The 15,941-nt window shown below is 35.8% G+C and overlaps 1 protein-coding gene and 1 long non-coding RNA gene across 2 annotated transcripts; one reads left to right on the top strand and one right to left on the bottom strand.

Annotated features, from left to right (window-relative positions):
* Positions 1-21: 21 nt before the first annotated feature.
* On the top strand, positions 22-6,351 carry LOC148294942 (uncharacterized). Its single transcript, XR_015835346.1, has 3 exons — positions 22-92; positions 244-284; positions 6,072-6,351. It is a non-coding gene; the product is annotated as an uncharacterized LOC148294942 (long non-coding RNA).
* Positions 6,352-6,541: 190 nt separating this feature from the next.
* LOC110755235 (receptor-like serine/threonine-protein kinase SD1-8) lies at positions 6,542-10,839 on the bottom strand. Its single transcript, XM_088252316.1, has 7 exons — positions 9,546-10,839; positions 8,492-8,647; positions 8,008-8,204; positions 7,709-7,919; positions 7,382-7,619; positions 7,110-7,260; positions 6,542-6,865 (listed from the first exon to the last, which is right to left on the bottom strand). The coding sequence occupies exons 1-7, from the start codon at positions 10,837-10,839 to the stop codon at positions 6,542-6,544; spliced, it is 2,571 nt and encodes an 856-aa protein (XP_088108442.1).
* Between the last annotated feature and the right edge of the window lie 5,102 nt (positions 10,840-15,941).

The raw sequence follows: 15,941 nt of genomic DNA, 5'->3' as shown, positions 1-15,941 counted from the left end.
GAAATTGGAGCTTCGGTTCGCTTTCAATTTCGTTCGCTTTGACGTGGTGGAGCTATGGTTCTTTTAGCTGCGATTGGAGCTATGATCTTCTGGCAAGTTTTCATTCGATTTTATCTTTGATTTTGATTATATTTTGTGTTTTTTACATTAATAGCTTTGGTGCGATCTTATTTCTCCTATTTTGAGCTCAGTTTTGTTCGTTCTTACGTGATTTTGTGCCACAATCTTCTTCGTATTGTGCAGTTTCATCTTTGGACTTGAAATTGTATTTTTCTGTTGTTGAGGTATGTATTTTCTGGATAAGATTGTTATTTTAATTTCTAATTATTTTTCGTTTTTGAGAAGTTAATTTTTGTTTTGGCTTTTGTGATCATATTTGAGTTTGAGCTGCTGTTTGGTTGGGGAGTTTTTTTAGAATTTGCTATTGAGGTATGAGTACTTCATATCGTTTTTTAGTTTATAGTTTTGGTATTATTTTGTTGATTTTTGGTTTAGTTCGAGTTGCTGTTTTTATTTGGTTAGTCTGCTAGTTATTAGGTGCTACATTTTAGTTTTTACTTTTGATTTGTTAATTTTATTGTTTTATGTTGTTTCTTACTAGGTGCTGCCTTGTAGTTTTTCGTTTTGAGTTGCTAATTTTGTTGGTTTAGATTTCTCCTTACTAGCTCATGACATGTAGTTTTTATTTTGTGAATTTTTTTGGGTAGATGCTATAGAACAGAAACTACTTCTTGACGATGATAACGTGCATTTTTATTTGTAGCTATACATTATTTACTAATTTAAATTGTTTTATGTTTTTGTTTCATTTGCATTTTCAAGGGTAATGGAGGTTTGTGTAATAGCCAAGTGAACATATAAGTCGGAAACAATTTTGTTTTCAGTAAACTCATCCATTGTTGATGTTTTGAAGATCGTGTGTCTACAGTTTATTGGTTTGAAGTTAGGTAGTTTCATGTTGAGGTATTTGCTTCTAGGTTATTCTAGTTGTGTACTAGAAATGGAGAGTGATTTAAACATGATGATGGCATATTTGGCGATAGCAAATGCAAAAGTGTGGATATTTTTGTTAAGGATTTTTGTGTGAGCAGTGAGGATAATGGTCAGTTTTGTGGAAATAAGGAGTTGATAGCGTGTGAAAAAGGTGAGTCATCTTGTTCTAGTATTGTTGAAGACAGAAATGAATTTTTGGGGAGGTCGAAGATAGCAAGTGCTAAGCTTTGTTGTCGAATGAGTGGGAGACGTATATATATCATGTAGGACAGAAGTTTGATGGTGATGTAGAGGAGTTCCGCTTGAAATTGTGCAAGTATGCTATTGAAGTATGATTTAATTTTTTATATATGCTGGCAATGACAAGAGGCAGGTGATTGCAGTGTGCTCCAATAAGAAGTTGGAAGGTTGTAGTTGGCGTGTTTATGCGTCCTGTTGTGAAGTTACTAGTTGTTTTGTAATTCGGACATTAAACAATGTGCATACTTGTGCGGGTTGGATACATGAATGAAAGAGTAAGATCATAAGGTCTTGTGTTGTGTCCTCTCTCTTTGTTGATAGAATTAATATTCATTTTCAACCCATATTAATTTATAAGCATTCAAGTTTGAAAATTGATTTCTTTTGTTTTGGAGGGCTTCCATGATTTGGACCTGGTACTTCCCCCTTTCGGAGGGCGAGGGAGACCACCTAAGCTCATAAAGAGTAGGTCTCCTCTTCTATGGTTTGCTCGTATTGGTTAAATTCTTGAGTTTCATTTGTTTCCAATTCAATCTCTTTTATATTTTTTAAGTTTTTTGTTTGTTACTGCATTATTCTAGATCATTAGGAAAGAAGTTAGAGTAGTTAATTCTTTGATACTTTTCATCTTATATGTATCAAGTTATAGTTTTTTTTTAACTCTAAGATGTTATCCATCATGAAGGGTTTTCCATTTTGCCCATCTTTTCTGATCTTTTGTGCTAGATACTGGAAAAAAATGCATGTGTCTGCATACAAATATCATAAAAGACTCATTTTTAATGAAAACTAAAATGAACATATAAAACTGTATAGGGAATTTCAAGAACCAAAATGAACCAAATTTTGTTACGTTTGACAAACATAAATTTCCATTTACCATGTCTAAACCCAGAAACTGATTGTTGCAAATTCCACTTTTCCACTCTACAAACACCAAATAATATGAGTTTTGTTACAAAGCACAGACAGAGAAATATCATTTGGGCCAGTAGCGGATCCAGGATTCAAAAGTCAAGTAGGCAAAGCTTATGTTAAAAACTCGACGATACGAGTGAATTTCATTAATACATACAAAAATATACACCTAACTAGACATGAGTGACTTACTAAGCCTTACCCTCAAATATGCATCTCTATACACATTGGCGAAACAAAGTTTTCATATGTGTGGGCGCTTCTCATAACGTATAAACAATAAAAATTCAAATTCTCACAAGACATACAAAAACCTAAAAAAATCATATTATCTTTTCATTACAATCATAATTGTTCTCGACTAGTTTTCATATTTTGAAATCATAAAATAAAATAAAATTCACCAACACAAGTTCACAAGTTCACAATTGCAACAAAGGGACATACAATTACATACTAAGCAAGAAAATTTATAAGGAATAGACAAGTACATACTTAGAGTTGAATAGCGATTTAGCAAATATCTCTAAAAGCCCAATAAAATCAATAGAAAGAAGAAATCAAAATTTCACAAGCTAAAAAAAACATAGGTAGAGAGAAAACAAGAGAAAGATTAACAAATTGTAATTAAATAAATTAGACTAATTAAATTTGATATGGAGTTTGAGAGAAAAACTCACAAGTAGTAAAAAAGTATGATACATGTATGTGCCAAGAAAAGAGGAAAAAAAGGTTAAATTTTTAACAATTTATGTCAAAAGGTCATACATAATAATAAAGGTATAAACCTTGGGGGGTATGTTTTTCTTCTCTTTATTTTTTCTTTCCCACTTGTTTAGTCTAGGAGCTACATGATTGTACTTTTGAAGTGGGGTATAAATCATATATCTTAATAATAGAGTAGGCGGCAGTGTACTTTTAAAGTGGGCCTCACATGATTGTATATGGGTAATTATTTATTTGGGAAAAATTGGAGTAGGCGACAGCCTACTTTGCCCTTGGTGTAGGATCGCCACTGATTTGGGCATATCGCTGAAAGTCCACCCTGTTCAAGTAAACAAGCATGAATAACAGTAAAGGGAGTAGAGAGAGAGAGAGAGACACTGACCAAAAAATTGTCGTCGACCTGAGAATCAGCTCTAAGAGAAAAAAATTATGATTTTATTTTGTGGCTTTGATGCGCGTTTTTTGGGAACCAAAGCTGTTATAAAAAATATAATTTTCTTTTTCCGTAACGCCAAATACAAAAACATTATATTATAAATAACTTATAAACAAATTGGAAAGCTTGTAAGGTACAATGAAATTGAAGAAAACAAATTAATAGGTAAGTAAAAATAAAATAAATAATAAGTAAGAAGGTGAGTTTGGTACGGTGTCAAAGACGTTGTCCTAAAGCCTTTGTAGCCTCCCTACGTGCAGGTACTGGCGGTCTACAAGACTCCAAGATACGACCCCTTGTACACAAACTCAAGATCCGCTATGAGTAAGTTCATAGACGGATATAGGTATCCAAGTCACAGAACCATTGCCAAAATAATAATATAAAGTAGAAAATATATATTGTCACATCCCGGATCGACTCCGCCGTAGCACGATATTGTTCACTTTGGGCCCCCCTCTCTGCCCTCACGGTTTTGTTTCTGGGAGCTCACGAGCAACTTCCCAGTGGGTCACCCATTCTGGGATATTGCTCTAGCCCCCAACTCGCTTAACTTCGGAGTTCTCATGACTCCGAAGCCAGTGAGCTCCCAAAAGGCCTCGTGCTAGATGGATGCGGGCATGTATATATAAGGCACATCACCCCCCTCTTCGTTGGTCGATGTGGGATCTTACAATCCACCCCCCTTAAGGGCCCAACGTCCTCGTCGACACACTTGCACCACACGGCAGAGTGGCTTTGATACCAAATTGTCACATCCTAGATCGGCTCTGCCGTAGCACGATATTGTCTGCTTTGGGCCCCCCCTCTTTGCCCTCACGATTTTGTTTTTGGGAGCTCACGAGCAACTTCCCAGTGAGTCACCCATCCTAGGATTGCTCTAGCCCCTAACTCGCTTAATTTCGGAGTTCTCATGACTCTGAAGCCAGTGAGCTCCCAAAAGGCCTCGTGCTAGATGGATGCGAGCATGTACATATAAGGCACATCACCCCTTTCTCCGTTGGTCGATGTGGGATCTTACACATATAAAAGTAGAAAATGAGAGAATTAGTTTGTGGTGGTGATTGTGGTATGTGATATTCTGATGGTGTACTGTGTGTGTTTCAAATGTAAAGGATGAGTGGCCTTATATAGGCATCCAATAACATGTAACCTTCACCAACCAAAAAAGTTCACCAACCAGAAAATTAAGGCATTCAATATAGAAATAAAACCTAAATATTTAATATTTATAACCCCCCACAATAAATAAAATAAAACAGCCAAAATAATAAATAAATAAAACGGTTAAATTTTTAAAACTTTTTAAAATTCCAACAGAGCTTGAGTAGGCCATGCCCAATTGTTGAGGCTCTAAAACAGATTGATAGAGCTCCAATGAAATTTGATTTATGCGCTAATTTTTTTTAAACTTATTTTATTTTAATTTATATTTATTATATGTTAGTTTTTTTTTAAACATTTCAACCAAAAAAATAAAAATTTGGATAAGATTTAAAAAAAAAAATATTAGTGGGGATTTATAGGAAGAATTGGGTATGAGATTTAAAAAAACAAAACAAAAACTCATAGCCCCTGTAGCCGTTGGCCCACTTTAAAAAAAAAAAAAAATGGAACTAGCTATTGAGAACTTGAGAACTTGAAGCCATTAGTCAAATTATTAAAAAACAATATTTAAAAAAAGTGGTCAACAACCATTTTTTGGGCGAGTATATATGCTGTAGTCACCGACAACACGAATGGGTTGGCAACTTTTCCTTCTATGCAGTACGGGTCCTATACTGAGTTTCAAGGACTTCAACCATGTACCTACATTTAGGTTCAACTCCGGTTTAGGGTAATGCCAAAGGATATAAAACAGGATTAGTATGTACCTACTAATATACATATGCTTCCTCAATAGGATATAAAACATATGCTTTTTCTGGTATAATATACATACTAATCCTATTGAGGAAGCATATGTTTTCACTATTTTATAACTATTATCTAAGGGTAATGCCAAAGGCTTAAGTTGAGTTATTTCTTGCTTAATATTTTTAACTAATTTGACATCTTCGCTATTAAAATATCTTTTGTCATGTCTTGCTGGTTATACTATGTAAGACTGCTATTTTTCTTCCCAAATTAGGGATACAATTTCTTTCATAATTTAGTAATCCTAAAAATTCTAAAACTTTCTTAGCTATGCATTCTTGAAATGGTATAGTGCCTGACTTAATATACATTCCTAAGAATTCTATATCCTGCTTCTTTCATTATATTTTATTTTTAATAATGACTATGCCCTTTTTAAAAAATTCCTGTAAAATTATTTCTAAGTGTTTCCTATGGTCATTCTTAATTTTACTATGTAGAAGTATATCATCCATATAAACGCTACAAAAATTATCATAATTCTTAAAAATTTGATCCGTCTTCCTTCGGAAGATTGATGGAGCATTTTTCAACCCAAATAGCATGACAAACCATTCAAATTATCCATCTGGACAAGTGAAAGATGTCCATTCAATTGACTCTTCTGCTAATCTAATTTGCCAAAATCCTGATTTATTGCTAAAATCCTGATTTACAATCAAATTTACTAAAATATTTACTCTCATAAATTTTATTTATAAACTCATCTTTATTTGGTAATTTATAGCTATTTTCATATGTGTTATCATTTAATCTTCTATAGTTATCTAGAATTCTAGCCTTACCTCTTTTTTTAGTTCTGAATGTTTTCTTACTACGAAGGTTGTTGATTTATGTCTAGATTTTGAAGGAATGGAATTATAACATTGAAGGTAGCGGGTGGTTATCATATGTAATGGAATTATAACATTGAAGGCCTCAATCTGCTCAAGGAGCTGCTATAATAATGCAGGGTGTCCTAAACAGCAATGGTGAGTTCATAATCCATATTGCTTTAAAACCATATAATCACTTGGCTAAGGCTTCCTTTTTGTGAATGTTTTCATGACTTGAATACCAAAACTGTACACTGGGATTGGGAATTCCAGTATATAAATCTTATAAAACCACCCGTATTCACACAATAATTTTTCTGTCAGTTTTCTTTTTACTTTGTCTTTATATCTTGATTCTTGACAATTGCACGTTGCAATATGAAAGCTGACAAAATTACAACAACAAAACAAGAAGGTTCTTGAAGATGACTAGTTGATTCTCAAAGCTATATATATATGCAAAAATAAATGCTGGATGATGAGGTCCTTCCTTTCACTACCTACCAACTAGCGTTGAAATTGTTACTTGGTTTACACTGTAGCCTTCTTCCTGCTTGTCTGAGGATGAATCTGCTTTAACTGCACTCTCAGTCCTTTCTAGGCAAAAACCAGGGTTTTTAGGGTTAGGCATTGTTGTAGCAGTTCCACTGCTCAACATCAAAACCACAGAGGCCATTGTTGGCCTATCTGCAGCACGCTCTTGGACGCATAAGAGGCCAACTTGCATGCATCTCAAGACCTCATCAGAATGGGAATATGATTCCCCAACATCAGGATCTACCAGTTCCAACCCCTTTCCTTCATTCCATAGCTTCCATGCCTGCAATAGTTCCAAGTCATCATTTCAATGTTAGTAACAAATCTATTGATGTTAATGTCAATGATTATATTGAGAGTAATGTTTTGTGTTGCCACACAAATACTTACGTTATCAGACTACGAATATGGATCATTCATTCAAGCAAAAAGACAACCTAATGAAGGATCCATATTTAGTCTGGCATTATAAAAATTGTCACAGTATTATGGATTTAAAATATTCTAGATATTGCCTTGTTACTTACATTTCCTAGGAGGTTTAGTTCAGTGTTTGAGGAATCAAATCCCTTGTTCTTTTTACCACTAATGATCTCCAACATCAGAACACCAAAGCTAAAGACATCGGACTTGGTTGAAAACCACCCGTCCCTTGCATATTCGGGAGCCATATAGCTGCTGCAGATCACCAACAAAGTGAAATTAGTACGTATATATGTGGACAGCTAAAAAGAATAGCAAAATCGAAAGCATACGCAACACACACACACACATATATATGCATGGTATTGGTACTCACTATGTTCCCACCACTCTTCTGGTATTTTCTTCTGTCTGATCATTACGTAAACATCTAGCCATTCCAAAGTCGGATATTTTGGGGGCCAAATCTCCATCAAGAAGAATATTGCTTGCCTTGAGATCCCTGTGGATAATTCTTAGTCTGGAATCCTGGTGAAGATAAATAAGCCCTCGGGCAATCCCACAAATAATTTTGAAACGCTTTTGCCAATCCAGCTTAGACCTCTTTTTGCTATCTATAATTCATGATTATCAACTTAATAACAATTTTATTTAACTATTAAAATAAAGTAGGATAAATTAAGTTTTTGAGGTAGCTACTCACTGAATAAAATGGAATGCAGGCTTTTGTTTTCCATGTACTCGTAGGTGAGCATCTTTTCATCCTCATCAATGCAGCAACCAAGCAGTCGAACCAGATTTCGGTGCTGAAGCCTCGCAATTAACTCTACTTCGTTTTTGAATTCTTCAGTTCCTTGTCCAGAATTCGTCGAAAGCCTCTTGACAGCAACTTCTTGACCGTCAACCAGGGTGCCCTGGATTCGGATTAGCCACACATAATTAAGTCTTAAATTTATATATGATCTTGTGATTGATTTCTAGCAAAATGTACTTAATAATTACCTTGTAAACACACCCGAAACCGCCTTCCCCCAACTTATTTCGATTGGAAAAGTTATCCGTAGCCACTGCGAGAGTGTTAAAATCGAACAATGGCAACTGATCTAGCTCATCGTTGCTCCTTTCCCCTGAACAGAAATCCCTCCTACTTGAGATAACTACCTCACTTAGAAAACTATCCCAGTTTCTTTCAAAAGAACCTGTTCAGAAGTAAGCGAAAAACAATCAACAAGCTTGTTAGTTCAATATATATCTAGGTTTTGCCTCATTAATTTGTTGATTATATACATCTCGGCAAATGTTCTCTTGCTAGATTGTCTTATGTTGCCAGACTGAATTTGGAACATTGATCACATCGACTTTTGCCAAATTATGCAGTCCATATTCATAGTTTTGGAAAGATAAATAAGTATTTATTTGAGTGACAACATAAGTCTAGCAAGAAAACACTACTCTCTACATATACTCGTAAAAATTACACTAGTACCTTTTAGCTTTGAGGATCCTCTGTGCACAATAGGCAAATTCAAATTCCTCTTCCGCAGAAAATAGATGACAAGTCCCGATAGCAGTAGAATGCAGCAAATACTAACTGTAATGACTACAATCATGATCACTCGTTTTGCTTTCCCATGATCACCATCTGAAATGAACACAACTCCAGTTAGTGATCAAACTTTTTTTTAAGGGGAGGACCAAAAGAATCTACATACGTGGGGGTCATGTGACCGTCCAAATTAAAATTGGTCATGCAGCCAATTGCGGAAGAGAGAAAACTCTTCTGTTTTTCTGGTCAATGTGAAACTGTTTTCACAGTGACAAATAATTTCAACCATCCAGTCAAAGACATATCTACCTATGTGAACAGGGACGGACTCAAGATTTGAAAATAACGTGGGCTAAATTTACCTTACATACAAACTTATTGAAAACTCGACGGTACGAATGTATTTAATTGATAATAAAAAAATACACAGAGTACATAATGAGTCTTACTCCTAAAACACCCCGTATCCAATACCACTATTAAAATAACATATATTTAAAATAATATATATTCAAAATAGTCATTTTCCAAATTAGCATAATTGTTACTAGAATTCCCCAAAAAACAATAGCCCAATACAAAGGTGGAGGAAAAAGACCTTCTGAGAGGAAGCAGCCTTGGAACTGGTGCAGCCGATCAATAAGAGTGTTGGGTGTTTTTTTGGTTGGTTAGCCAGCCTAGTGGGGATTGGTTGATAAGATTGGCCTAGATTAGGGTATTATTTTAGTCTTTGAAAAAACAAGTCTCTTGGGCTATAGGTTAGTAGTACCGTCCCTGTATGTGATGTAACCGGAAAAAAAAAAGTTTTGTGTGAAAGCATGGTTCAAAACATGTTTCAACACGAGTGGCACACTATTCTTTGACCAGGAAAAAAAAAAGATATTAATTGCCTTCCAAATTATGCTTCAACCAACTTGGTTAACTCTAAATTATTTTTTAGAATTTTTAGAAAAAAAAGAATAAAATAAATTTAAAATATATATATATATATTACCTAGCTCAGAAGCTGCCAAACGAACATAGAAACTTTGGCCACCTTCTGCATATTGCCTCAAGTCCATGAGCTCCCCAGTCCACATGACACAACCTGAGCCTTCTCCATTTGAAATCCTTGCATCAGAATATGCAGTGCAATTACAGTTCTCCAAACACGTTTTCTTACATGCCTCCAGGCTCATGTTCATGTCCACAAAACCACCGCCACTCTCGGGCAATTTCATGTTTTCCAAAACCAAAAATTTGTCTTTCAAACAACCTAACTCCGTTTTTCTCACGCACCCATCTGACCCGTCTCTCAAGTTCCATGCCTGCAAATTCTTGGGCCCAAACCCTTCCAAGCACTTGCACACTGGCGAAGCATTCGAGTCACAAACACCGTAGGGACCGCACTCTCTAAATCTGTCACATTGGTCTTTTGGTGCGTACCAATATTGGTTCCATATCTTTGCGCTTTCGATCCACATAAAGCGCTGGAGGTCCCCAGTTGGACTCACAGTCAACCGTGAATATATCGGTCCGGAACCCAGGATCGAATAGGAGTAGTAGACCTCGTAAGGTTTCACAACGAAGTTGAATCGTATATTGTTTGATGCAGTCATCTCCGGCACGCCACTAAACCTCTCCCCGTTCCAGGGGCCGCTCCGGTACGTTATGTTCTGTTTGTTCCACAAGAAAATCTCCGGGAAACCCTGGTGATTTAGCTTGAAAGAAAAGTCCCCTGTTGATGGGTCTTCTATGCTTTTCCATGAGGTTATGTACCTGTCCAATCCTGTGCTTAGGTTCCACCCCAACTTCATGTCCGGCAGCAAAGTGTTTGTTGGGTAATCAAAGCTTTGCCAAAGGAACTCATCTGTTGCGCCGTTTTGGGTTGAGTTTGCCTCCTTGAGGACTAAATTGCCTGAATCTAAAAGCTGAGCAATTGGGTTCACACCTTGGGTTTCATTGGATGACCATGCTATTTTTTTTGTTTCTTCATCAACAAGAACAAGGTTTCCATGATCGCCGATTTTGAGAGTTGCTGAGTACGAATTCGAAAGCGGGGTGTCTCTATTGGCAACCCAAACCACTGTTTTTTCTTGGATTTTTTTGTACCATATTCCCAAGTACCAATCTGAAGTTGTGCCTGGCTTGAACAAGCCCAACTCAAAGACATCGCTGGCTGAGACAAGGGTTTGGTCATGTTGGAGCAATTGAGTCTGGGACAAGGTGTCTTCGGATGTGACAATTGGGAACAAAGTAAGTAAACTGAGGCATAGAAGAACAATGGAACAATATTTGAAAGCTCTCATTCTTTCACGATTAGGGCTTTTCTCTGTGAAAGCATATAAGGGATTGGGTTGCTTGGTTTTGAAGAAATTGGGTAAAATCCATTGATATAGAGGAGAAGACGAAACTAAGAGAGTCTTTCTTATTACCAATTTGAGCTACAACAATTTGAGGAAACTGAGAGAGTCTTTCTTATGAACATTCTCTTTTGGGATTCTTTTTCATTCATCAAATTTGGCCCTTTCCCCAAATTTTGCTTAATCCCTTTTTGCAAGTTTGTACGTATGATTTGCATGATTGGTGGTTTTTACTTTTACTACGTATGTACGTAGGTGGATATGTAGTATTGGTTACTTGAGATCTACGGCTGCAAGTTTTCGGATTCTTTCCCAAATTTTTGCTTATCTTGTATGCTCGCGTGCATGGTTCACTCTCCTTTGCTCTATCCTTCCCGATTTACTTTCTTTCTTTTTTAAAACTTCTTTCCTAATTTACTTTGGTTGAGTTTGATTACTTCACTCTTTGCCGTCTTTTTTTGTAAAAAAATTATCTCTATTTTCATATCCAATCGTGATATATTGTCTTAATCTATGTCTTGGCTATGATGAGATTGTTGACAACATATTTTCTTGCACGTGATCCTTTATTTGACAGTAATACAACTATACTAATTTTTGGACACTACTGATATGACAAGTTCTTATTGGTTGGGAATAAATGAAGTCCGGAATGAGTCATCAAAAGGAAAACAAATGAGCAAGTGACTTGTAGCTCAAGTGGTTGAGAGTATTTACTTATGCACGAGGTCCTAGGTTCGATTCCCTCTCCCCCAATATCGCTTTGTATTATAAAAGAAGAAAAACAAATGAAACACTGTCACATTATTTGGGGTCCAAAAAATTTGTGTAATAGGTTGGTGGAAAAAATCATTGATCCCCTCTCCCTTTTTTTTTGAACGTTTTTATTTTGGAGTGGCATGAAGCTTTTATGGTGTGTTTACTAATTAGGAATTGGAATTTGAATCTGGAATTGAATTCCAATTATGAAGGATTCATGTGTTTACTTCACATCAAGAAATTAAAAAGTAGATAAAAAAACCTAGCTGCACTCTGGCCCCCTTTCTCCTTGCCGACAACCAACCGCAAGGAAGCTAAGGGAGGATGTGGCCACTGCCCTTCCTCCCCTCCTGCCCATCTTCCCATTCCTCTTCTCATCTCCCCATCTTTCCCTTCCTCTTATCCCCTCTTCTCCTCCCCTCCCCAAATAATCTAGATCTATTTGTCTGTTTGTTTTGTTTGATTGTTTTTGTAGTGTTCTAGGTGGCTGGTGTTGTTTTTGTCTCAACGACGGTGACAGTAGTGGCGCTGGATTGTGTCTCTCCTCAGCAGAGTTGTGATACCTTGTGGCTGATGTTTTGTCTCTGTTTCAACGACAGCAGCAGCAGCGACGCTAGTGGTAGTTGTTGGGATGTGGTGCTCTTCTCTACTTTGCGCTGACCAAAGAACTATGCTTGGTCATAGAGGTTTTCTTTGCCCAGTTATGAGTTAAAGTGGAGTGCTTCTCGGGGGTCCTTTTATTGTTGTTTATGTGGTGACGTTGGATTTTGTCTCTCCTCAGGAGAGTTGTGATACCTGGTGGCTGATGTTTTGTCTCTGTTTCAATGGTGGCGATAGTAGCGACATTGGTGGTAGTTGTTGGGATGTGGTGCTCTTCTCTACTCTGCGTCAACCAAAGAACTATGATCGGTCATAAGAGGTTTTCTTTGTCCAGTTCTGATTTGAAGTATAGTGCTTCTCAGGGGTCCTTTTGTTGTTGTTTATGTGTTTCTCCTACGTGTTCTCTCCTAATTTCTGTTATGGTAAGCCTTGCAGTTTGTGTGGGTGTCAAAGGACTATAATTTTGCTCATAGAAGGCTTTTTTTTACAATTGGGATGTTATGCGGTCCTCTCATGTGGGTCTACTGTGTTGGTCTATAGTTGCGGTTCTCGTCGAAGGTCTATGTGTTAGTTTTTGTTTTTGATTTGTTCTTTTATTGTATTGGTCAAGAGTGATCTGAATCAGACTCTCTTGTTAATCCATGACATGTGTAGTACTCTTTTCTCCCATTGGGTTTGTCTCATGAAGGGTTTTAACGAGGCCACTGTATCATGTCGTTCTTTGTACGTCTTTCTTTGTATGTCTTTGGTTCTATGAATGAATTCTCTTTATCAAAAAAACAAAAAAGGAATTAAAAAGTAAGTGGGGCCCATACAAAATTAAGAAATTTAATTCTTGGGTGGGATGTGGTATTCTAATTCCTGGAGAACTAACCCGTTAGGAATTCATCTTTTTTACCTATTATATCCTCACACAATTTTAAAATTTTAAAATTTGCCATCTACTTTAACCCAACAACTACGACATTTTAGTAATTAGTACCACTCCTAACCCAATTCCATATGGTTTAGTAAACAACTTCAATAGGAATTTAGAATCTAACTCTCCTCAATCTATATGATTTAGTAAATAACTTCAATGAGAATATAGAATCTAATTCTTCTCAATCCAAATCTTCTTCAATTCAATTCCTCGTAATCCGATTATGGATTAGTAAACATGGCATTAAAAAGAGCCGCATCTTGCATGTGTTGTGTTGGGATGTATTAAGTAGATGGTGCTGTGTTGGTCTATCGTGTAATCTTCTTCGTAGATGAACAATCTCAGACAAGTTTGTCCAAAAAAAAATTCTCAATCAAGTACAGTTTTGAATATAAAATTTGGTTTTTGATTGAAAATATAATGAAAGCTTAATCCTGATCCTCTCCGCTTTAGCGTGGTGTAAGAATATATATAATCATAAGAGGACAAATATGTGAATCCACTGAAAACGACAAAATAGTCCTTTGCTCCTAGGTGAATTGTTTCCACTTTTTTGTTCCTTTTCTGAAAGATTATTTATTTTATTTACCTATTTTGCTTCTAGTTAAATTGTTTTCTTTAATGTCATTGACTTGACTTGGATTCTTGCATCTGCCCATATCAGTAAACCGTAACAATTTGTGTGAAACATGGATAATATTATTTTTCTATTTTCGGCCAATTACGATATTTTAAGCGTGTTTTAACTAGATATACTGTTATTGCTTGGAATTAGCACTCGGGCATAGCAAAAAAGCGCTATAGTAGAATTCTATAATTTTTCCAGTTCCGCATAACTAGTGTTTCTTCAAATAACCACCACTGAATATATATAATATATCAAATATATAATAAAGCTACTATAGTTCTACGTTGCCTTAGAGGCTTTTCGTAGTATTTTTTGGTTCTCATAAAAAAAATAAAAATAAAACTTAGGAAATTGTCATTAGTGTTTATACCATATTCGACCAAGCAACTAGAAGCGATTCTAAACAAGGCAAAGAGTCCCACATTGAAATATTGCAAGAAGTGAAGACCTACTCTCACCTATAAAAGGAGACCACTCTCCACTAAGGAAGAGAGATCCCTTGGTTGGGCTTGATCTTTAGTTTCTTTATATTTGGGCCCAGCTCCTTGTACAAATGTAAATACACATTGTTATAATAATGAGAATATACTTCTCCGTGGACGTAGCCCATTCATTAAGGGTGAACCAAGTATATCTTGTCTTCTGTATATTTATTGCTTGCCCAAATTCTCACACACTTAGTGATGGTCCTTACCTTCACCTATCATCCATCACACCTCATCTCTAAATTGGGCTAAAAAGTGCTGAATCATTTTTTAGCGTCAACAATTAGCATTCCATAATTTTGCACTATGTACACTTAATACAACACTACCAATCTCTGCCCAACACCTCTTTGCAGCCACTAATCAAACTGAACAAGAGATGAGAATCATCAAACTCATGAGAATGAGGATATATTAAGACATTCTATTTAATACGAAGTTCAATATATTGCATCATCACGAGATATTTTGTCGTTTCAAGAGAAAAATTTGTATGTCACGTATTTATAGCGGGTAAAATTTAAAAGCGTTGTGCTATCGACCATCAGTCCGTCACAACAAATAAATAATGAGAGGTTGGTCTCCATCCATTCCGAGGAATACAATTGGGAGGGTTGTGAGCGTAGTTATCTTTCCAACAAAGGGACGATAGCAGCAGGTGCAATTCAAATTTGGTTCAAGTAAAAACTTGTGCAACCAATCAGTTCCACTTTTGGCATGTGGTCCTGGCAAATTGGAATTGTCAAATGTTTGATTTGAACACGGTGCATGTTTCACTCCAGTGCCAGAGAAAACCATTAAAACATAATTAATGAGACACAAAAAAAGGGTGCGTGAAGACCGAGGGAGAATCAAGCTGCAGAGAGAGAGACTGCAGAGAAAGAAGCCTTAGGAATGAGGTTGTCAGTGTCTCAGTGTTTTTTTTTTTTTTTTTGAAAATAAAATAAAATAAAAAAACCAGAAAGTCACCCCAAAATCACAGAGAAATCTTGTTTTTTTTTTTTTTGAATTTTGAATTTTGCTATTAATGTTGCCATTTATTAAACATTTGTGAACCCATAAATAAACAAACTTCTTCAACGGCACGGACCACTTCATTGATTAATCATTTATTTTTCAGTCTCAAAGTACAAAACAGACAGTGATTGTTTGACAACAACACCACCTACCAAAATTAGGCTTAAAATTGAATTTTATTTATTTTTTTATTTTCCAATTCAAAACTCAGGTTCTAGCCATATGGCATTTACACATCTTTTTTTAATTCAAATGAGCACAAAATGAGAGTCGAGCTGAGAAGCGTTTGTTTTGCATTTTTAGTACTTGAGAAATAAGCATGAGATCCTTGTTCATGTTTGATAAGTCATGCATTTGAAACAATATGTGATTTTCTAGGTAGTGTTTTTTTAGTAATATGAAATTTAGCACAATGCTTGGGTCCTAAATTGTAATGTCAATTTTATGTGGCTTAATAATAGGAATGTGAAATTTATTTTGACCAAATTTATTGAAGATGCAACCAATCATTCAATTAAATTTTAGAAATAATGACACATGTAACAAGGGTTTACTATCGATTTACCCTCTGAACTTGTATGTTACTTTCAATTTGCACCCTCAACTTTTTTTTTGGAAAATTAAGTACACGAACTAA

This window comes from Prunus avium, chromosome 4 (assembly GCF_965620075.1).
Source record: "Prunus avium chromosome 4, drPruAviu1.hap1.1, whole genome shotgun sequence".
Lineage (NCBI taxonomy): Eukaryota > Viridiplantae > Streptophyta > Magnoliopsida > Rosales > Rosaceae > Prunus > Prunus avium.
This window is presented reverse-complemented; position numbering and strand designations above follow the sequence as displayed.